Source organism: Pseudophryne corroboree, chromosome 2, assembly GCF_028390025.1.
Source record: "Pseudophryne corroboree isolate aPseCor3 chromosome 2, aPseCor3.hap2, whole genome shotgun sequence".
In the NCBI taxonomy this organism is placed as follows: Eukaryota; Metazoa; Chordata; class Amphibia; order Anura; family Myobatrachidae; genus Pseudophryne; species Pseudophryne corroboree.
Genome location: NC_086445.1, coordinates 856,689,611 through 856,713,563, shown reverse-complemented (window position 1 = coordinate 856,713,563; position 23,953 = coordinate 856,689,611). Strand labels below are relative to the sequence as shown.

The window sequence follows — 23,953 nt, the reverse complement described above, 5'->3', positions numbered from 1 at the left end:
GCCCTGGTGGGGGGCAATGTATATCTGGCACTGTGGGGGGCAATGTACATCTGGCACTGTGGGGGGCAATGTATATCTGGCACTGTGGGGCATTCGTGTATCTGGCACTGTGGGGAATTTGTGTATCTGGCACTGTGGGGCATTCCTGTATCTGGCACTGTGGGGCATTCGTGTATCTGGCACTGTGGGGCATTCGTGTACCTGGCACTGTGGGGCATTCGTGTACCTGGCACTGTGGGGCAACGTGTATCTGGCACTGTCGGGCATTCGTGTATCTGGCACTGTGGGGAATTCGTGTATCTGGCACTGTGGGGCATTCGTGTATCTGGCACTGTGGGGCATTCGTGTATCTGGCACTGTGGGGCAATGTGTATCTGGCACGGTGGGGCAATGTGTATCTGGCACTGTGGGGCAACGTGTATCTGGCACTGTGGGGCAATGTGTATCTGGCACTGTGGGGGTCATATGTGTATCTGCCCCTCCCCCATATGTGTATCACGCCCACATTTTCATTGGCCACGCCCCATATGGCATTTGGCCACACCAATTTTTTGGCGCGCGCGCACACAGTACCTGTAAGACATTTTTTCTACTTGCACCACTGCCCAGCAGCCTAGCCCAGGCAACCAGCTGACTCCACAATGTTTTCTTTTGTCTCTAAAGTATAAAGAAAAAACTGTTGCTTATGATTAGAACTTTCGTAATTCCTCCCTAAATGAACCACGGTATAGAGCTTATACTCTAGTAAGCAGCTAGTAACTGCTGCCGGACTTGCTGCCCCTGCAGACAGTGGGGGTCATTCCGAGTTGATCACTCACTAGCAGTTTTTAGTAGTGATGTGCATCGGCAATTTTTTGGGTTTTGGTTTTGGGTTCGGATCCGCGGACGTGTTTTGGGTTCGAACGCATTTTGGCAAAACCTCACCGAATTTTTTTTGTCGGATTCGGGTGTGTTTTGGATTCGGGTGTTTTTTTTCAAAAAACCCTAAAAAACAGCTTAAATCATAGAATTTGGGGGTCATTTTGATCCCATAGTATTATTAACCTCAATAACCATAATTTCCACTCATTTTCAGTCTATTCTGAACACTTCACACCTCACAATATTATTTTTAGTCCTAAAATTTGCACCGAGGTCGCTGGATGGCTAAGCTAAGCGACACAAGTGGCCGACACAAACACCTGGCCCATCTAGGAGTGGCACTGCAGTGTCAGACAGGATGGCCCTTCAAAAAAATACTCCCCAAACAGCACATGACGCAAAGAAAAAAAGAGGCGCAATGAGGTAGCTGTGTGACTAAGCTAAGCGATCCTAGTGACCGACACAAACACCTGGCCCATCTAGGAGTGGCACTGCAGTGTCACGCAGGATGGCCCTTCAAAAAAATACTCCCCAAACAGCACATGACGCAAAGTAAAAAAAGAGGCGCAATGAGGTAGCTGTGTGACTAAGCTAAGCGACCCTAGTGGCCGACACAAACACCTGGCCCATCTAGGAGTGGCACTGCAGTGTCACGCAGGATGGCCCTTCAAAAAAATACTCCCCAAACAGCACATGACGCAAAGAAAAAAAGAGGCGCAATGAGGTAGCTGTGTGACTAAGCTAAGCGACCCTAGTGGCCGACACAAACACCTGGACCATCTAGGAGTGGCATTGCAGTGTCACGCAGGATGGCCCTTCAAAAAAATACTCCCCAAACAGCACATGACGCAAAGTAAAAAAAGAGGCGCAATGAGGTAGCTGTGTGACTAAGCTAAGCGACCCTAGTGGCCGACACAAACACCTGGCCCATCTAGGAGTGGCACTGCAGTGTCACGCAGGATGGCCCTTCAAAAAAATACACCCCAAACAGCACATGACGCAAAGAAAAAAAGAGGCGCAATGAGGTAGCTGTGTGACTAAGCTAAGCGACCCTAGTGGCCGACACAAACACCTGGCCCATCTAGGAGTGGCACTGCAGTGTCACGCAGGATGGCACTTCAAAAACATACTCCACAAACAGCACATGACGCAAAGAAAAAAAGAGGCGCAATGAGGTAGCTGTGTGACTAAGCTCAGCGACCCAAGTGGCCGACACAAACACCTGGCCCATCTAGGAGTGGCACTGCAGTGTCACGCAGGATGGCCCTTCAAAAAAATACTCCCCAAACAGCACATGACGCTAAGAAAAAAAGAGGCGCAATGAGGTAGCTGTGTGACTAAGCTAAGCGACCCTAGTGGCCGACACAAACACCTGGCCCATCTAGGAGTGGCACTGCAGTGTCACGCAGGATGGCCCTTCAAAAAAATACTCCCCAAACAGCACATGACGCAAAGAAAAAAAGAGGCGCAATGAGGTAGCTGTGTGACTAAGCAAAGCGACCCTAGTGGCCGACACAAACACCTGGCCCATCTAGGAGTGGCACTGCAGTGTCACGCAGGATGGCCCTTCAAAAAAATACTCCACAAACAGCACATGACCCTTCAAAAAAATACTCCCCAAACAGCACATGACGCAAAGAAAAATGAAAGAAAAAAGAGGTGCAAGATGGAATTGTCCTTGGGCCCTCCCACCCACCCTTATGTTGTATAAACAGGACATGCACACTTTAACGAACCCATCATTTCAGCGACAGGGTCTGCCACACGACTGTGACTGAAATGACTGGTTGGTTTGGGCCCCCACCAAAAAAGAAGCAATCAATCTCTCCTTGCACAAACTGGCTCTACAGCGGCAAGATGTCCACCTCATCATCATCATCCGATTCATCACCCCTTTCAATGTGTACAGCCCCCTCCTCACAGATTATTAATTCGTCCCCACTGGAATCCACCATCTCAGGTCCCCGTGTACTTTCTGGAGGCAAATGCTGCTGGTGAATGTCTCCACAGAGGAATTGATTATAATTCATTTTAATGAACATCATCTTCTCCACATTTTCTGGAAGTAACCTCGTACGCCGATTGCTGACAAGGTGAGCGGCGGCACTAAACACTCTTTCGGAGTACACACTGGAGGGAGGGCAACTTAGGTAGAATAAAGCCAGTTTGTGCAAGGGCCTCCAAATTGCCTCTTTTTCCTGCCAGTATACGTACGGACTGTCTGACGTGCCTACTTGGATGCTGTCACTCATATAATCCTCCACCATTCTTTCAATGGTGAGAGAATCATATGCAGTGACAGTAGACGACATGTCAGTAATCGTTGGCAGGTCCTTCAGTCCGGACCAGATGTCAGCACTCGCTCCAGACTGCCCTGCATCACCACCAGCGGGTGGGCTCGGAATTCTTAGCCTTTTCCTCGCACCCCCAGTTGCGGGAGAATGTGAAGGAGGAGCTGTTGACGGGTCACGTTCCGCTTGACTTGACAATTTTCTCACCAGCAGGTCTTTGAACCCCTTCAGACTTGTGTCTGCCGGAAAGAGAGATACAAGGTAGGTTTTAAATCTAGGATTGAGCACGGTGGCCAAAATGTAGTGCTCTGATTTCAACAGATTGACCACCCGTGAATCCTTATTATGCGAGTTAAGGGCTCCATCCACAAGTCCCACATGCCTAGCGGAATCGCTCTGTTTTAGCTCCTCCTTCAATGTCTCCAGCTTCTTCTGCAAAAGCCTGATGAGGGGAATGACCTGACTCAGGCTGGCAGTGTCTGAACTGACTTCACGTGTGGCAAGTTCAAAAGGTTGCAGAACCTTGCACAACGTTGAAATCATTCTCCACTGCGCTTGAGACAGGTGCATTCCACCTCCTTTGCCTATATCGTGGGCAGATGTATAGGCTTGAATGGCCTTTTGCTGCTCCTCCATCCTCTGAAGCATATAGAGGGTTGAATTCCACCTCGTTACCACCTCTTGCTTCAGATGATGGCAGGGCAGGTTCAGGCGTTTTTGGTGGTGCTCCAGTCTTCTGTACGCGGTGCCTGTATGCCGAAAGTGGCCCGCAATTCTTCTGGCCACCGACAGCATCTCTTGCACGCCCCTGTCGTTTTTTAAATAATTCTGCACCACCAAATTCAAGGTATGTGCAAAACATGGGACGTGCTGGAATTTGCCCAGATGTAATGCACGCACAATATTGCTGGCGTTGTCCGATGCCACAAATCCCCCGGAGAGTCCAATTGGGGTAAGCCATTCTGCGATGATCTTCCTCAGTTGCCGTAAGAGGTTTTCAGCTGTGTGCGTATTCTGGAAAGCGGTGATACAAAGCGTAGCCTGCCTAGGAACGAGTTGGCGTTTGCGAGATGCTGCTACTGGTGCCGCCGCTGCTGTTCTTGCAGCGGGAGGCAATACATCTCCCAGTGGGCTGTCACAGTCATGTAGTCCTGAGTCTTCCCTGCTCCACTTGTCCACATGTCCGTGGTTAAGTGGACATTGGGTACAACTGCATTTTTTAGGACACTGGTGACTCTTTTTCTGAGGTCTGTGTACATTCTCGGTATCGCCTGCCTAGAGAAATGAAACCTAGATGGTATTTGGTACCGGGGACACAGTACCTCAATCAAGTCTATAGTTGGCTCTGAAGTAACGATGGATACCGGAACCACGTTTCTCACCGCCCAGGCTGCCAAGGCCTCAGTTATCCGCTTTGCAGCAGGATGACTGCTGTGATATTTCATCTTCCTCGCAAAGGACTGTTGGACAGTCAATTGCTTACTGGAAGTAGTACAAGTGGTCTTCCGACTTCCCCTCTGGGATGCCGATCGACTCCCAGCAGCAACAACAGCAGCGCCAGCAGCAGTAGGCGTTACACTCAAGGATGCATCGGAGGAATCCCCGGCAGTAGAGGACTCGTCAGACTTGCCAGTGACATGGCCTGCAGGACTATTGGCTTTCCTGGGTAAGGAGGAAATTGACACTGAGGGAGTTGGTGGTGTGGTTTGCAGGAGCTTGGTTACAAGAGGAAGGGATTTACTGGTCAGTGGACTGCTTCTGCTGTCGCCCAAAGTTTTTGAACTTGTCACTGACTTATGATGAATGCGCTGCAGGTGACGTATAAGGGAGGATGTTCCGAGGTGGTTAACGTCCTTACCCCTACTTATTACAGCTTGACAAAGGCAACACACGGCTTGACACCTGTTGTCCGCATTTGTGTTGAAATAATTCCACACCGAAGAGCTGATTTTTTTTGTATTTTGACCAGGCATGTCAATGGCCATATTCGTCCCACGGACAACAGGGGTCTCCCCGGGTGCCTGACTTAAACAAACCACCTCACCATCAGAATCCTCCTTGTCAATTTCCTCCCCAGCGCCAGCAACACCCATATCCTCATCCTGGTGTACTTCAACACTGACATCTTCAATTTGACTATCAGGAACTGGACTGCGGGTGCTCCTTCCAGCACTTGTAGGGGTCGTGCAAATGGTGGAAGGCGCAAGCTCTTCCCGTCCAGTGTTGGGAAGGTCAGGCATCGCAACCGACACAATTGGACTCTCCTTGGGGATTTGTGATTTCGAAGAACGCACAGTTCTTTGCTGTGCTTTTGCCACCTTAAGTCTTTTCTTTTTTCTAGCGAGAGGATGAGTGCTTCCATCCTCATGTGAAGCTGAACCACTAGCCATGAACATAGGCCAGGGCCTCAGCCGTTCCTTGCCACTCCGTGTCGTAAATGGCATATTGGCAAGTTTACGCTTCTCCTCAGACGCTTTTAATTTTGATTTTTGGGTCATTTTTTTACTGTTCTTTTGTGTTTTGGATTTTACATGCTCTGTACTATGACATTGAGCATCGGCCTTGGCAGACGACGTTGATGGCATTTCATCGTCTCGGCCATGACCAGTGGCAGCAGCTTCAGCACGAGGTGGAAGTGGATCTTGATCTTTCCCTATTTTTTTAACCTCCACATTTTCGTTCTCCATATTTCAATGCGCACAACTAAAAGCCACCACAGGTATACAATGTAGATGGATGGATAGTATAGTATTATATTACTTATGGACGATGACTGACGACACAGAGGTAGGTACAGCCGTGGCCTACCATACTGCTATATATATATATATAATATACTGTATAATATAATAACGGACCTGGTGGACACTGTCAGCAGACTGCTAAACTAGTATGAAGAAAAAAAAAGCCACCACAGGTATACAATGTAGATGGATGGATAGTATAGTATTATATTACTTATGGACGACGAGTGACGACACAGAGGTAGGTACAGCCGTGGCCTACCGTACTGCTATATATATATAATATACTGTATAATAATAACGGACCTGGTGGATACTGTCAGCAGACTGCTAAACTAGTATGAAGAAAAAAAAAGCCACCACAGGTATACAATGTAGATGGATGGATAGTATAGTATTATATTACTTATGGACGACGACTGACGACACAGAGGTAGGTACAGCCGTGGCCTACCGTACTGCTATATATATATAATATACTGTATAATATGATAACGGACCTGGTGGACACTGTCAGCAGACTGCTAAACTAGTATGAAGAAAAAAAAAGCCACCACAGGTATACAATGTAGATGGATGGATAGTATAGTATAGTATTATATTACTTATGGATGACGACTGACGACACAGAGGTAGGTACAGCCGTGGCCTACCGTACTGCTATATATATATAATATACTGTATAATATAATAACGGACCTGGTGGACACTGTCAGAAGACTGCTAAACTAGTATGAAGAAAAAAAAAAGCCACCACAGGTATACAATGTAGATGGATGGATAGTATAGTATTATATTACTTATGGAGGACGAGTGACGACACAGAGGTAGGTACAGCGATGGCCTACCGTACTGCTATATATATATATATAATATACTGTATAATAATAACGGACCTGGTGGACACTGTCAGCAGACTGCTAAACTAGTATGAAGAAAAAAAAAGCCACCACAGGTATACAATGTAGATGGATGGATAGTATAGTATTATATTACTTATGGACGACGACTGACGACACAGAGGTAGGTACAGCCGTGGCCTACCGTACTGATATATATATATATAATATACTGTATAATATAATAACGGACCTGGTGGACACTGTCAGCAGACTGCTAAACTAGTATGACGAATAAAAAAGCCACCACAGGTATACAATGTAGATGGATGGATAGTATAGTATTATATTACTTATGGACGACGACTGACGACACAGAGGTAGGTACAGCCGTGGCCTACCGTACTGCTATATATATATATATATATATATATATATATATAATATACTGTATAATAATAACGGACCTGGTGGGCACTGTCAGCAGACTGCTAAACTAGTATGAAGAAAAAAAAAGCCACCACAGGTATACAATGTAGATGGATGGATAGTATAGTATTATATTACTTATGGACGACGACTGACGACACAGAGGTAGATACAGCCATGGCCTACCGTACTGCTATATATATATATATATAATATACTGTATAATAATAACGGACCTGGTGGACACTGTCAGCAGACTGCTAAACTAGTATGAAGAAAAAAAAAGCCACCACAGGAGTGTTTTTCAGGCAGACAAACGTATACTGGACTGGTGGTCACTGTCAGCAAAACTGTTCACTGTACTCCTGCTATAACTGCTCCCCAGTCCCCACAATTAGGCAGTGTGAGCAGTGCACTCAGCACAGATATATCATGCAGCAGTGCAGCACACTGAGCACAGATATGGTGGAGCGTTTTTTTCAGGCAGAGAAACAACGGATTAAACTCACTGGTGGTATTGTAATCAAAACCCTGCACTGTACTCCCTAACAGCTGCTCCCCGTCCCCAATCCTCCCCACAATTATAACTAAGTCACTCTTTTCTACTATAACGGAGAGGACGCCAGCCACGTCCTCTCCCTATCAATCTCAATGCACGTGTGAAAATGGCAGCGCGGCTGCTTATATAGAATCCGAGTCTCGCAAGAATCCGACAGCGGGATGATGACGTTCGGGCGCGCTCGGTTTACCCGAGCCACACGGGAGAATCCGAGCACGGCTCGGACCTGTGTAAAAAGGCTGAAGTTCGGGGGGTTCGGTTTCCGAGAAACCGAACCCGCTCATCACTAGTTTTTAGCAGCCGTGCAAACGCTATGCCGCCACCCACTGGGAGTGTATTTTAGCTTAACAGAAGTGCGAACGTTTTTATCGCAGAGCGCCTGCATACATTTTTTGTGTAGTTTCAGCGTAGCTCAAAACCTACTCAGCGCTTGCGATCACTTCAGACTATTCAGTTCCGGATTTGACGTCACACACCCAGCCAGCATTCGCCCAGCCATGCCTGTGGTTACCCTGGCACGTCTGCGTTTTTCCGAACACTCCCTGAAAACGGTCAGTTGCCACCCAGAAACGCCCCCCTTCATGTCAATCACTCTGCGGCAACCAGTGCGACTGAAATGCATCGCTAGACCCTGTGCAAAACTGCATCATTCGTTGTGCCCATACGTCGCGCGTGCGCATTGCGCCGCAAACGCATGCGCAGAACTGCCATTTTTTAGCCTGATCGCTACGCTGCGAACAAATTCAGCTAGCGATCAACTCGGAATGACCCCCAATGACCCCTACAATAAAATATTCAAATGTTTTACGACTATTGTTCCTAGCTTTTATTTTTTAACAGTTTCAGCAAATCTTCCATATACAGTATATTATGGGGCAGATGTAGTAACCTAGAGAAGGGATAAAGAAGTGATGAACCAGTTATAAGTGCAAGGTGATAACGCACCAGCCAATCATTACGGATTTGAAAACTGACAGTTAGGAGCTGATTGGCTGGTGCGTTATCACCTTGCACATATCACTGCTTTATCACTTCTTTATCCCTTCTCCAGGCGTGATCCGGTCTGAAGATCGACAGTATCTAGGTCGACAATGTTTAGGTCGACCACTATAGGTGGACAGTCACTAGGTCGACATGGATGGAAGGTCGACAGGGTTTCTAGGTCGACATGTGCTAGGTCGACAGGTCTAAAGGTCGACATGAGTTTTTCACATTTTTTTTTCTTTTTTTGAATTTTTTCATACTTAATGATCCACGTGGACTACGATTGGAACGGTAAAGTGTGCCGAGCGAAGCGAAGGCACCATGCCCGAAGCATGGCGAGCGAAGCGAGCCATGCGAGGGGACGCGGTGCACTAATTTGGGATCCCGGTCACTCTACGAAGAAAACAACACAAAAAAACACCTAAATCCTCATGTCGACCTTTAGACCTGTCGACCTAGCACATGTCGACCTAGAAACCCTGTCGACCTTCCATCCATGTCGACCTAGTGACTGTCGACCTATAGTGGTCGACCTAAACATTGTCGACCTAGATACTGTCGATTTGATGAACCACACCCCTACAGGCTTAATACATCTGCCCCTAAATGTGAAGGTGCCATGAGTATGTTAAATGGGGAAGTAAATACATAATACTTATACTTTATCTTATTTTCTTTTTGCAGAGAGCAATTACAATTCTGGATATAGAAAAAAGTTTTTTGAATTATTTCACAAATAAACATCGGTCTGGAAAATCTGTCCTGGTGGGACTGACACCTGATGGCAAGGAGGATTACAGGTGTTGTTTCAGGTAACACTTTTTGTGTCATATAATATAAATCAGCATACTGTACATTGACATAAGGGACATTAGAGTGATAAAAATGTAAAACTGTAAAGCACAGTATGTAAGTTGTCTATCCCTGCACCCTTGTGGATGAGTCCACTAATCTGCTATCTGTAAATAGCATGTATCTACCTGACAGATTTATTGGCCAATCTCATTAATTTTGGGTTTACACTGTAACAGAGAAGAGAAGCACCACCATCCAGTAATGTTGTTTTTCGTGAACTAGACATCATGCTGGAGTCTGGACAGATTCAGTTAGGCATAAATACTCTATTTCTGATACATTATTTAGCTCACTGTAATACACATTTTTATGCGCAGCATAATAACAGAGAATGACTGTACTTTAAAACAACAAAAACATTTTCTCTGCAGAGTTGATGAGGTGAATTGGACCAAATGGAATACAAACTTAGGGATAATCAATGAAGACCCAGGAAATTCTGGCCTAATGAAAAGTCCTCTGACTGCTTCATTCCGGATAGGCCGAGGTAAGGAGTGTGATGACTTAGCAGTGATTAATTACCACAACAGGAACATCATGATGTTTCCTGAAGGAATGCAGAACAGGACGTGTATGTCCTACTCTTTGCAAAACACCAAGTTCTTAAGATACTGTATGTCACTGGTACTGTTTATCCTTGAAAGGATCCCTTATTTAACATTTGCCATTTGCATAGTGATCTATCCCAGTGTTTTCCAACCTCTGTCCTCAAGGTACTAACAGTTCATGTTTTACGTCTATCCATGCTTCAGCACAGGTAATTAAATTTAAATAACTGAGGTACTAATTAAGTCACCTATGCTTAAGTATGTTTATCCTGAAACACCTGGACTGTTAGTGTGCCTTGAAGATTGGTATCCGGTCTATAGATCTACACTAAAAAGGTCTACAGTCAATAGATGGACCACTATTGGTCGACATGCATTAGGTAGACGGGGTCAAAAGGTCAACAGGGTCAACAGGTCATCAGGGTCAAAAGGCAACAGAGTCAAAATGTCAACAGTCAAAAGGTTGACATGGTCAAAAGATTGAAGGTCAAAAGGTCAACAGGGTCAAAAAGTCAATGTACGGTCGACACATGATTTTTAGTTGTTTTTTTTATAATTTTTTACAACATTTGCTGCATGTCACAAACTATTACCTTTAGTAACCTTGGCACGAGCAAAGCAGAGCACAGAGAGCCACTGAGCCCGATGCGCGACGAGCAAACACATTTCATTAAATTGACTATCCATGTCACAAACTATTACCATCAGTAACCTTGTGGCGAGCGTAGCGAGCCACTGCGTCCAAAGCATGGCAAGTGAAGCATTTCTACAAATTGGGGTAAAAAATGTTTTGTGTGTGTCGACCTTTTGACCCTGTTGACTTTTTTGACTGTCGACTTTTTGACTGTCGACCTAATGACTGTCTATCTTTTTAATGTCTATCTTCTGTATCACACCCTTGAGGATTGAGGTTGGGAAACACTGGTCTAGCCCAATAGTGTTGGTTTTGAGAACAAATGGGACCATAGATTTTTACAATTAGTTTAGATCAGGGATGGGTTAAGGGAGAAGAGACCCATGTACACACTCCGTATGGGCTCCCTTCTCTCTGAGCATGTATCCTTCTCCGGAAACATTGCGCCTGCCATGTTCCCCGTGATTAATCTCTATTGCACATGCGCAGGTCTCCGGAAACATTCCACCCACCATGTTCCCAGTTTCATATCTCTACTATGCATACACAAATCACCTGGAAAATGGCCACTATGCCAATTTCCGAGTGATTATTGCTGCAGTAACAGTACCGACTTGGGACCCTGGAGAGGTAAGTAACTGAAGATGGGTACAGAGTGTGTGGTGTGGACCCCCTGAAAACAGGGGCCCGTGTGCACTGCACACACTGCTCCCATTATAGATGTGCCTATGGTTTAGATGCTTGAATAGAGATTCACATTTTGAACATACACTATGCCTTAGGTATTTGCAGTTCAGAACCTAGCCAACAGCAAAATATTTAACCATATTACATTTAACAAAAGAACTGTTCAGGAACTACAACTCCATACTGAATATGCAGTTTTCTGTGTTTTGTCCGCTTTCACATACTGTATGTACCAAGCTCCAGAATGAGATACATTCCGAGCTTTTACCCGGTGGGTACTGCTATGGTATTACCAAGTAGAAGCCTATGGGCTTCTTTTTGCATATCCTACTGAAGGGAAATGCATAGAAGGACTCCCGGGTCCTAAACCTGCAAGTCCAGTGATCACAAAGGTACAACTCTTATCGGGAGAGCTGTCCTCTGTGATACTAATCACATTTCTAGGCACATACCTGTGTTATTAATGGTGGTATGTACACGACAAGTGGCAGCATGTGTAGTACATCCCACCCTGAGAGATCTATATCAGTAGAGCCCTAATTGCATAATTGCAGTACTTAGGCTAATTTACCATTATGCTGGGTACTATTGAAAGTTAACTAAAACTGTGGAGCTAAAATACCACATTCACAATACCTTTCATTCAGTTACAACACACACACACACGCACGCACGCGCGCGCGCGCATCCTGTTTTGTGCAAGGATCAGTATGCAGACAATAGCAGTCCAGAAGACATAATTTTCACAGTGTTGCACCCCTTATTAGACTGTTACCAAAAGTCCTATCTGTTGGTATGAAGAAAGAAAGTAGGGGTAGCACAATTGGGAAGTACTTATTTAAAAGCACATACTTTATTTTTGCAAATTTATTAAAAATAAAAACTAAGAAATCACATGTACATAAGTATTCACAGCCTTTTCTCAATACTTTGTTGATGCACCTTTGGCAGCAATCACAGCCTCAAGTCTTTTTGAATATGATGCCACAAGCTTGGCACAGCCATTTTCAGTTCTCTCCAGAGATGTTCAATTGGATTCAAGTCTGTACTCTGACTGGACCACTCAAGGACATTCACAGAGTTGTCCTGAAGCCACTCCTTTGCTATCTTGGCTGCGTGCTTAGGGTCATTGTCCTGCTGAAAAATGAACCGTCGCCCCAGTTTAAGGTCAAGAGCGCTCTGGAGCAGGTTTTCATCCAGGATGTCTCTGTACATTGCTGCATTCATCTTTCCCTCTATCCTAACTAGTCTCACAGTTCCTGCCACTGAAAAACATCCCCACAGCATGATGCTGCCACCACCATGCTTCACTGTATTGCCCTAGTGATGAGTGGTGCCTGGTTTCCTCTAAACATGACGCCTGGCATTCATGGCAAAGAGTTCAATCTTTGTCTCATCAGACCAGAGAATCATGTTTCTCATGGTCTGAGATTCCTTCAGATGCATTTTGGCAAACTCCAGGTGGGCTGCCATGTGCTTTTTTTTTTACTAAGGAGTGGCTTCCGTCTGGCCACTCTACCATACAGGCCTGATTGGTGGTTTGCTGCAGAGATGGTTGTCCTTCTGGAAGGTTCTGCTCTTTCCAAGGAGGAATGCTGTAGCTCTGATAGAGTGACCATCAGGTTCTTGGTCACCTCCCCAAGGGCCCTTCTCCCCCAATTGCTCAGTTTAGACGGCCGGCCAGCTCTAGGAAGAGTCCAGGTGGTTCCGAACTTCTTCCATTTATGGAAGATGGAGGCCACTGTACTCATTGGGACCGTCAAAACAGCAGATATTTTTATTTACCCTTCCCCAGATTTGTGCTTCGAGACAATCCTGTCTCAGAGGTCTACAGACAATTCCTTTGACTTCATGCTTGGTTTGTGCTCAGAGATGCACTGTCAAGTGTGGGACCTTATATAGACTAGAGATGTGCACCGGAAATTTTTCGGGTTTTGGTTTTGGATTCGGTTCCGCGGCCGTGTTTTGGATTCGGATGTGTTTTGGCAAAACCTCCCTGAAAATTTTTTGTTGGATTCGGGTGTGTTTTGGATTTGGGTGTTTTTTTTCCAAAAACCCCTCAAAAACAGCTTAATCATAGAATTTTGGGGTAATTTTGATCCTATAGTATTATTAACCTCAAATACCATAATTTACACTCATTTCCAGTCTATTCTGAACACCTCACACCTCACAATATTATTTTTAGTCCTAAAATTTGCACCGAAGTTGCTGGATGACAAAGCTAAGCAACCCAAGTGGGCAGCCCAAACACCTGGCCCATCTAGGAGTGGCACTGCAGTGTCAGACAGGATGGCACTTAAAATAAAAAATTGGCCCCAAACATCACATGATGCAAAGATAAATAAAATAAAAAAATAGGTGCAAGATGGAATTGTCCTTGGGCCCTCCCACCCACCCTTATGTTGTATAAACAGGACATGCACACTTTAACAACCCCATCATTTCAGCCACAGGGTCTGCCACACGACTGTGGCTGAAATGACTGGTTGGTTTGGGCCCCCACCAAAAAAAGAAGTAATCAATCTCTCCTTGCTCAAACTGGATCTACAGAGGCAAGATGTCCACCTCATCATCATCCTCCGATTCCTCACCCCTTTCACTGTGTACATCCCTCTCCTCACAGAGTATTAATTCGTCCCCACTGGAATCCACCATCTCAGGTCCCTCTGTACTTTCTGGAGGCAATTGATGGTAAATGTCTCCACGGAGGAATTGATTATAATTAATTTTGATGAACATCATCTTCTCCACATTTTGTGGAAGTAACCTTGTACGCCGATCGCTGACAAGGTGACCGGCTGCACTAAACACTCTTTCGGAGTACACACTGGAGGGGGGGGCAACTTAGGTAAAATAAAGCCAGTTTGTGCAAGGGCCTCCAAATGGGATCGGTATTAAATACCGCCAATCAAAATCCCGACGTTCAAAATCCCGACACCAATTGACCGATGGTCAAAATACAGACAAGGTCAAAATCCCGACATGGACAAAATACCGACATTTAAAATACAGACAAGGTCAAAATACCGACATGTAAAATGCTGACAGGTCAAAATACCGACATGCGTTTTTGTTGTTGTTTTGTGTGTATGTCGACATAAGTCAACATGGACACCATATAAAGTGTACCGCATCACCTCGCATGGCTCGCTGCGCTCGGCACACTATTATATTCCCCCTCCAGGTCCACTGGGATGGTAAAGTATGAACAAGTCAGTTTCGATGAAAAACGCATGTCGGTATTTTGACCTGTCAGCATTTTACATGTCGGTATTTTGACCTTGTCGGTATTTTAAATGACGGTATTTTGTCCATGTTGGGATTTTGACCTTGTCGGGATTTTGACCATCGGTCAATTGGTGTCGGTATTTTGAACGTCGGGATTTTGATTGGAGGTAAACTGACTGCATCCCCTCCAAATTGCCTCTTTTTCCTGCCAGTATACGTACGGACTGTCTGACGTGCCTACTTGGATGCTGTCACTCATATAATCCTCCACCATTCTTTCAATGGTGACAGAATCATATGCAGTGACAGTAGACGACATGTCAGTAAACGTTGGAAGGTCCTTCAGTCCGGACCAGATGTCAACACTCGCTCCAGACTGCCTTGCATCACCGCCAGCAGGTGGGCTCGGAATTCTTAGCCTTTTCCTCGCAGCCCCAGTTGCGGGAGAATGTGAAGGAGTAGCTGTTGACGGGTCACGTTCCGATTGACTTGACAAGTGTCTCACCAGCAGGTCTTTGAACATCTGCAGACTTGTGTCTGCCGGAAAGAGAGATACAACGTAGGCTTTAAACCTAGGATCGAGCACGGTGGCCAAAATGTAGTGCTCTGATTTCAACAGATTGACCACTCGTGAATCCTGGTTAAGCGAATGAAGGGCTCTAGCCACAAGTCCCACATGCCTAGCGGATTCACTCTGTTTTAGCTCCTCCTTTAATCTCTCCAGCTGCTTCTGCAAAAGCCTGATGAGGGGAATGACCTGACTCAGGCTGGCAGTGTCTGAACTGACTTCACGTGTGGCAAGTTCAAAGGGTTGGAGAACCTTGCACAACATTGAAATCATTCTCCACTGCGCTTGAGTCAGGTGCACTGCATTCCCCCACCTTTGCCTATATCATAGGCAGATGTATAGGCTTGAATGGCCTTTTGCTGCTCCTCCATCCTCTGAAGCATATAGAGGGTTGAATTCCACCTCGTTACCACCTCTTGCTTCAGATGATGGCGGGGCAGGTTCAGGAGTGTTTGCCGGTGCTCCAGTTTTCGGCACGCGGTGGCTGAATGCTGAAAGTGGCCCGCAATTCTTCAGGCCACTGACAGCATCTCTTGCACGCCCCTGTCTTTTTAAAAAAAATTCTGCACCACCAAATTCAATGTATGTACAAAACATGGGACGTGCTGGAATTTGCCCACATGTAATGCACGCACAATATTGCTGGCGTAGTCCGATGCCACAAATCCCCAGGAGAGTCCAATTGGGGTAAGCCAATCTGCGATGATGTTCCTCAGTTTCCGTAACAGGTTGTCAGCTGTGTGCCTCTTATGGAAAGTGGTGATACAAAGCGTAGCCTGCCTAGGAACGAGTTGGCGTTTGCGAGATGCTGCTACTGGTGCCGCCGCTGCTGTTCTTGCTGCGGGAGGCAATACATCTACCCAGTGGGCTGTCACAGTCATATAGTCCTGAGTCTGCCCTGCTCCACTTGTCTACATGTCCGTGGTTAAGTGGACATTGGGTACAAATGCATTTTTAGGACACTGGTGAGTCTTTTTCTGACGTCTGTGTACATTCTCGGTATCGCCTGCCTAGAGAAGTGGAACCTAGATGGTATTTGGTACCGGGGACACACTACCTCAAGGAATTCTCTAAGTCCCAGTGAACTAACGCTGGATACCGGACGCACGTCTAACACCAAAACAGCTGCCAAGGCCTGAGTTATCCGCTTTGCAGCAGGATGACTGCTGTGATATTTCATCTTCATCGCAAAGGATTGTTGGACAGTCAATTGCTTACCGGAAGTAGTACAAGTGGTCTTCCGACTTCCCCTCTGGGATGACGATCGACTCCCAGCAGCAACAACAGCAGAGCCAGGAGCAGTAGGCGTTACACTCAAGGATCCATCTGAGGAATCCCAGTCAGGAGAGGACTCGTCAGACTTGCCAGTGACATGGCCTGCAGGACTATTGGCATTCCTGTCTATGGAGGAAATTGACACTGAGGGAGTTGGTGGTGTGGTTTGCACTGGGAGCTTGGGTACAAGAGGAAGAAGGGATTTGGTTGTCAGTGGACTGCTTCCGCTGTCACCCAAAGTTTTTGAACTTGTCAATGACTTCTAATGAATGCGCTCCAGGTGACGTATAAGGGAGGATGTTCCTAGGTGGTTAACGTCCTTACCCCTACTTATTACAGCTTGACAAATACAACACACGGCTTGACACCTGTTGTCCGCATTTCTGTTAAAATAATTCCACACCGAAGAGGTGATTTTTTTTGTAATTTGACCAGGCATGTCAATGGACATATTCATCCCACGGACAACAGGTGTCTCCCCGGGTGCCTGACTTAAACAAACCACCTTACCATCAGAATCCTCCTTGTCAATTTCCTCCTCAGCGCCAGCAACACCCATATCCTCATCCTGGTGTACTTCAACAGTGACATCTACAATTTGACTATTAGGAACTGGACTGTGGGTGCTCCTTCCAGCACTTGCAGGGGGCGTGCAAATGGTGGAAGGAGCCACCTCTTCCCGTCCAGTGTTGGGAAGGTCAGGCATCGCAACCGCCGACACAATTAGACTCTCCTTGGGGATTTTTCATTTAGAAGAACGCTTTTGCCATCTTAACTTTTTTCAGTTTTCTAGCGGGAGGATGAGTGCTTCCATCCTCATGTGAAGCTGAACCACTAGCCATGAACATAGGCCAGGGCCTCAGCTGTTCCTTGCCACTCCGTGTCGTAAATGGCATATTGGCAAGTTTACGCTTCTCAGGTGCTTTTAATTTAGATTTTTGGGTCATTTTACTGAACTTTTGTTTTTTGGATTTTACATGCTCTCTACTATGACATTGGGCATCGGCCTTGGCAGACGACGTTGATGGCATTGAATCGTCTCTGCCATGACTAGTGGCAGCAGCTTCCAGTGGCACACCCAGGGGGGGGGTTCCGAGTACCCAGAAACCCCCCTCCACCAAAAAAAAAAAAAAATTTTTTTTTTTTTTTTTTTTTTTTTAAATGCTGCATGAGTATTGTTAATGGCTGTCTAGCGTCCTCTGCAGCCTGCTCTCTTCCTGGTGGCACTTGTAAGTGCTTCATAAAAGTTTACTTTATTTTAATTATAGTACCTATATATCCATGTGCAATTTGTGCATACATATATACACATGTATATACATACATATAAACACACACACATGATATATATACATGCGTATATATACTTGTACTGTATGTATATATATATATATATATATATTATCCTTTATATGGCGCCACAAGGGTTCCGCAGCGCCCAATTACAGAGTACATAAATAATCAAACAGGAAAACAGCAACTTACAGTTGATGACAGTATAGGACAAGTACAGGGTAAATAAACATAGTTACATCAGCAGATGACACTGGAATAAGTATCAGGTAGCAGAAGACTGCTGGAGTTGATGCAGTTGAAGATTATTAAAGTAAGACAAAGGATAAGCACATGAGGGAAGAGGGCCCTGCTCGTGAGAGCTTACATTCTAAAGGGGAGGGATAGATAGACAGAAGTGACACAGATGGGGTACATAGAGAGCGTAGAACAGAGGGTTAGGATGAGATTTGGCTGGGTTTGGTGAAGAAGTGGGTCTTGAGAGCCTGTTTGAAGTTTTGTAGAGAGGTGGAGAGTCTGAGGGGGAGCGGTAGGGAATTCCAGAGAATTGGAGCAGCACGTGAAAAATCTTGGAGGTAGGAGTGGGAGGAAGTAATCAGTAGGTAGGAGAATCGGCGTGCATTAGCAGAGCGAAGAGGACGGGTGGGAGTGTAAAGGGAGATAAGGTCAGAGATGTAGATGGGAGAGGAGTGGGTGAGGGCTTTGTAAGCGAGTGTGAGAAGCTTGAAATGGATATATATATGCATGTTTAATATGCTATGTGTATATTATATATATATATATATATATATATATATATATATAGGTGTATATACGGTATATATGTGTACATATATAGATATGTATATATATATGTATATATATATATATATATATATATATACACAGACACACTAGTTTTACGGACCCAGCATGTACTGGGTCACCTCAGTCCCCGCCCCCATGCTTGGCTCCACCCAGTTCTGGAAACCCCCCCATGAAAATCCTGCGTTTGCCACTGGCTTCAGCACTACTGTAGGTGGAAGTGGATCTTGATCTTTCCCTATTTCACCCTCCACATTTTTGTTCTCCATTTTTTTAATGTGTGGAATTATATGCCAGTAATATTATTATATCAATAGCAATGGCCTACTGTACTGTACAACTATATACTGTTGGTCACCAAAATGCTGCACTGTACTACTACATATACTGCTCACAAACAAGCAGCACAGATATGGAATGGATACTTGCAGTGACACAGAGCTGCAAGATACAGCAATGGCCTACTGTACTGTACAACTATATACTGTTGGTCACCAAAATGCTGCACTGTACTACTATATATACTGCTCACAAAAATGCAGCACAGATATGGAATGGATACTTGCAGTGACACAGAGCTGCAAGATACAGCAATAGCCTACTGTACTGTACAACTATATACTGTTGGTCACCAAAATGCTGCACTGTACTACTATATATACTGCTCACAAAAATGCGGCACAGATATGGAATGGATACTTGCAGTGACACAGAGCTGCAAGATACAGCAATGGCCTACTGTAATGTACAACTTTATACTGTTGGTCACCAAAATACTGCACTGTACTACTATATATACTGCTCACAAAAATGCAGCACAGATATGGAATGGATACTTGCAGTGACACAGAGCTGCAAGATACAGCAATGGCCTACTCTACTGTACAACTATATACTGTTGGTCACCAAAATGCTGCACTGTACTACTATATATACTGCTTACAAAAATGCAGCACAGATATGGAATGGATACTTGCAGTGACACAGAGCTGCAAGATACAGCAATGGTCAACTGTACTGTACAACTATATACTGTTGGTCACCAAAATGCTGCACTGTACTACTATATATACTGCTCACAAAAAAGCAGCACAGATATGGAATGGATACTTGCAGTGACACAGAGCTGCAAGATACAGCAATAGCCTACTGTACTGTACAACTATATACTGTTGGTCACCAAAATGCTGCACTGTACTACTATATATACTGCTCACAAAAATGCAGCACAGATATGGAATGGATACTTGCAGTGACACAGAGCTGCAAGATACAGCAATGGCCTACTGTACTGTACTACTATATACTGTTGGTCACCAAAATACTGCACTGTACTACTATATATACTGCTCACAAAAATGCAGCACAGATATGGAATGGATACTTGCAGTGACACAGAGCTGCAAGATACAGCAATGGCCTACTGTACTGTACAACTATATACTGTTGGTCACCAAAATGCTGCACTGTACTACTATATATACTGCTTACAAAAATGCAGCACAGATATGGAATGGATACTTGCAGTGACACAGAGCTGCAAGATACAGCAATGGCCAACTGTACAACTATATACTGTTAGTCACCAAAATGCTGCACTGTACTACTATATATACTGCTCACAAAAATGCAGCACAGATATGGAATGGATACTTTCAGTGACACGGAGCTGCAAGATACAGCAATGGTCTACTGTACTGTACAACTATATACTGTTAGTCACCAAAATGCTGCACTGTACTACTATATATACTGCTCACAAAAATGCAGCACAGATATGGAATGAATACTTGCAGTGACACAGAGCTGCAAGATACAGCAATGACCTACTGTACTGTACAACCATATTCTGTTGGTCACCAAAATGCAGCACACTGAGCACAGATATTTGCAGCACACTGAGCACAGATGTGGAGCTTTTCAGGCAGAGAATGTAGATATTTGCAGCACACTGAGCACAGATGTTTGCAGCACACTGAGCACAGATATTTGCAGCACACTGATCACAGATGTGGAGCTTTTCAGGCAGAGAACGTAGCCACGTCCTCTCCGTTCAATCTCCAATGCATGAGTGAAAATGGCGGCGATACGCGGCTCTTTATATAGTATACGAAGCTCGCGAGAACCCGACCGCGGGATGATGACGTTCAGCCGCGTTCGGGTTAACCGAGCAAGGCGGGAAGATCCGAGGCTGCCTCGGACCCGTGTAAAATAGGGGAAGTTTGGGGGGGTTCGGATCTCGACGAACCGAACCCGCTCATCTTTAATATAGACAGGTGTGTGCCTTTCCAAATCATGTCCGATCAACTGAATTTACCACAGGTGGACTCCAATTAAGCTGTAGGAACATCTCAAGGATGATCAGTGGAAACAGGATGCACCTGAGCTCAATTTTTAGCTTCATGTCAAAGGCTGTGAATACTTATGTACATATGATTTCTTAGTTTTTTATTTTTTAATAAATCATCAAAAATCTACAAAAAACTTATTCCACGTTTTCATTATAGGGTATTGTGTGTAGAATTTTGAAGGAAAGATTAATTTATTCCATTTTGGAATAAGGCTCAACATAACAAAATGTGGAAAAAGTGAAGCGCCATGAATACTTTCCTGATGCACTGTAAATTAACCCTCAAGTTCTTTTGCATAGGCAGGCACCACTGGCATTCTTCTGCACTGCAAGCCTCAGTTCCAGACCTGAAACGTTACTGCATCAGTTTCTTAGCCAATCCCGCCCCAAATGCGTTTTCGTCCAATGGACTTAAAACAGAAATAAAACAAAAGAGATTAAAAATAGAAAGTATATAATTTTTTTTGAACTTGAAACAGTTTTATTAGTTAAAACAATCAATAAAACACAATCATCTGTAATGGGTAATAACAGAGAAGTTACTGTGTCTGTACAAATGCCACCACAATACCTAAAATATTTAATACTTAGAGGTTTCTGCATGTAAAGGCATAGTTAAGCCTTTAATGGGAAAAGACTTACCATACTTTAACTTACCTTAACACTTTAATGTTTAGAATTAAACTCTTTCACGCTATGATTAATGTGGTTTGAATCTTTACAGAACCCATCTTCTGATACTTCTAATACCAAACACTGCCACTGGCTAACAGATCGCAGGGAAAATAATCCTTCAGGCACCAGATGTTACTCTGCAGGCTTCAAAAGTGGTAGTTCCATCACTCCTACATATTGGAGTTTCTGCAGATTCCTCTTCACATTCTACGGGGAATACTACAAGACCCCCAAATGCAAAATCTGAGGGAAAATATATACATTCTTAGATGACCTCTACAGAACTTTGTGAATCAGCAGTGGCAATGTTTACATGCTGAAGTTAATGCACAAAAAAAGTGAACCATAATTTACAGAAACAAATCCATCAGTACTGTACAGTATATTCCTCTTGTCAGCACTAGATGGCTCTTAGAGTTGCTCTAAACATAGATGGGTCACACCTGAGTTTCTACTGTATTTCAGTTACTAACACGAAAAGGGGAAGAGAGCAGAGATATGAACAGTTTCCTTGAGATGCCTATTCACATCTCCAAATGTAGCATATACTGTAGAAAAAGGGACATTTTATATTCTATTGTTGGACATATTACTGCTCACTTTTCTAAATTTACTCCTTCTACATGGATTGTCGTAATAATATTAAGACTCTGCTCCCCAAATATTTTGTGTGAGTAATTGCTACATTTTCAAAATGCAATATTAAAGATAGAATTGCACTGGTAACTAGCACACACCTACTGTGGTTGTCATAGACTTACCTTAGTGTATGAGATATCAGAATTTGAGAGAGAATTTTTGAGCCATTGTGCTACCCTTCTATAAAGTAGGCTAAAGTGGACTATATCCAAGGCTGGAAGAAAGAACGAGAAAAGTAACATAACATGCCCTCAGCAGCAAAAGTTTTTTTTGTTTTTTTTAATACTACTGGAATGATGGCACTGAATACAGTGAGATCATTAAAGTAGAACCATTACCTATCTTTGCAGTTAACTGAAAGGCTGAGCGCACATGAATATAGTTTAGTCCACAAGATGCCTTACCTTTTTCTGTACACAGTGGTGTAACTACAGAGGGTGCAGGGGTGCAGCTGCTATGGGGCCGGAGCTGCTTCGGGGACCCACTGCTCCGCCTGCACCCAAGGTCCATAGCTCCCATTCACCCAACCCCTGCGAAGAACAGCCACCGCTGCGCTGATATCAAGCCCTGTTCCCCAAAGGCCACACAGAGGATGGCAGCAAGGGGGAGGGGGCTACCTGAACAGCTCTGCATACTGCGATTCTCAGGTATTTAGGAGGCGGGGCCTAATGTCAGGAAGTGCCCGCTCCCATCACAGACCTCTGATGGAGTCAGGTAGTGCTCGCTCCCCCTCCCTCTCTCCCTGACACTCTCTCTCTCTTGCTCCTCTCTATCTTTCTCTCTCTCTGATAGTCTCTCTCCGTGACTCTTTCTCCCTCACTCTCTTCTTGACACTGTCTCTCTCTCTGTTTCTCCCTGACACTGTCTGTCTCTTTCTCTGACACTGTCTCTCTCACTCCCTGACACTGTCTCTCTCGCTCCCTGACACCGTCTCTCTTGCTCCCTTACACTGTCTCTCTCCCTCTCTGACACAGTCTCTCTCTCCGACACTGAATCTGTCTCTCTCTCTCTTTCTCCCTGACACCATCTTTATCTCTCTCCCTGACACTATCTCTCTCTCCCTGACACTGCCTCTCCTTTATCTCTCCCCCTGACATTGCCTCTCTCCTTTATCTCTCTCCCTGTCACTCTCTCTCTCCCTGACACTGTCTCTCTCCCCGACAGATCTCTCTCTCTCTCCCTGACACACTCTCTCTCTGACACTGTCTTTCCCTTTCTCTTTCCCTGACACTGTCTCCCTCTTTATCTCTCTACCTGACATCGTTTCTCTCTCTGACACTCTCTCTCCCTCCCTCTCTCTCCCTAACATACTCTCTCTCTCTGACACTCTCTTTGCCCTGACACCCTCTCTCTCATTGTCTCCATCCCTGTCTCTCCTCAACACTCTCTCTTAATCTCTCTTGCTCCCCTCCCTTTCTTTCTCCCTCCCTGAGACTCTGCCTCTCTCACGCCCTCTCGCTCCTCTCCCTTTCTTGCTCCTCTCCCTTCTCTCTCTCTCTGACACACTTTTTCTCTCTCTCCGACACCCTCTCTGGCAATGGTGCTCTCTCTCTCTCTCTCTCTCTCTCTCTCTCTCTCTCTCTCTCCCTCCCCTCTCATCCCTTTCTCTATTTCTCCCTGACACCCTCTCTCCACTATCTCTCATTCCCTCTTTTTCCATGAAACCCTCTCCCTCTATCTCCCTGAC

At 44.9% G+C, this 23,953-nt stretch overlaps 1 protein-coding gene across 1 annotated transcript in view; it reads left to right on the top strand.

Moving 5' to 3' along the window:
• The window catches only part of TRPV1 (transient receptor potential cation channel subfamily V member 1), a 215,442-nt gene that overhangs the window by 177,851 nt on the left and 13,638 nt on the right, over positions 1 to 23,953 (top strand). Inside the window, exons 13-14 of the mRNA XM_063955821.1 lie at positions 9,392 to 9,519; positions 9,934 to 10,049. Of these exons, the coding sequence (XP_063811891.1) occupies positions 9,392 to 9,519; positions 9,934 to 10,049 (244 nt within the window). The remainder of the gene's footprint in view (positions 1 to 9,391; positions 9,520 to 9,933; positions 10,050 to 23,953) is intronic.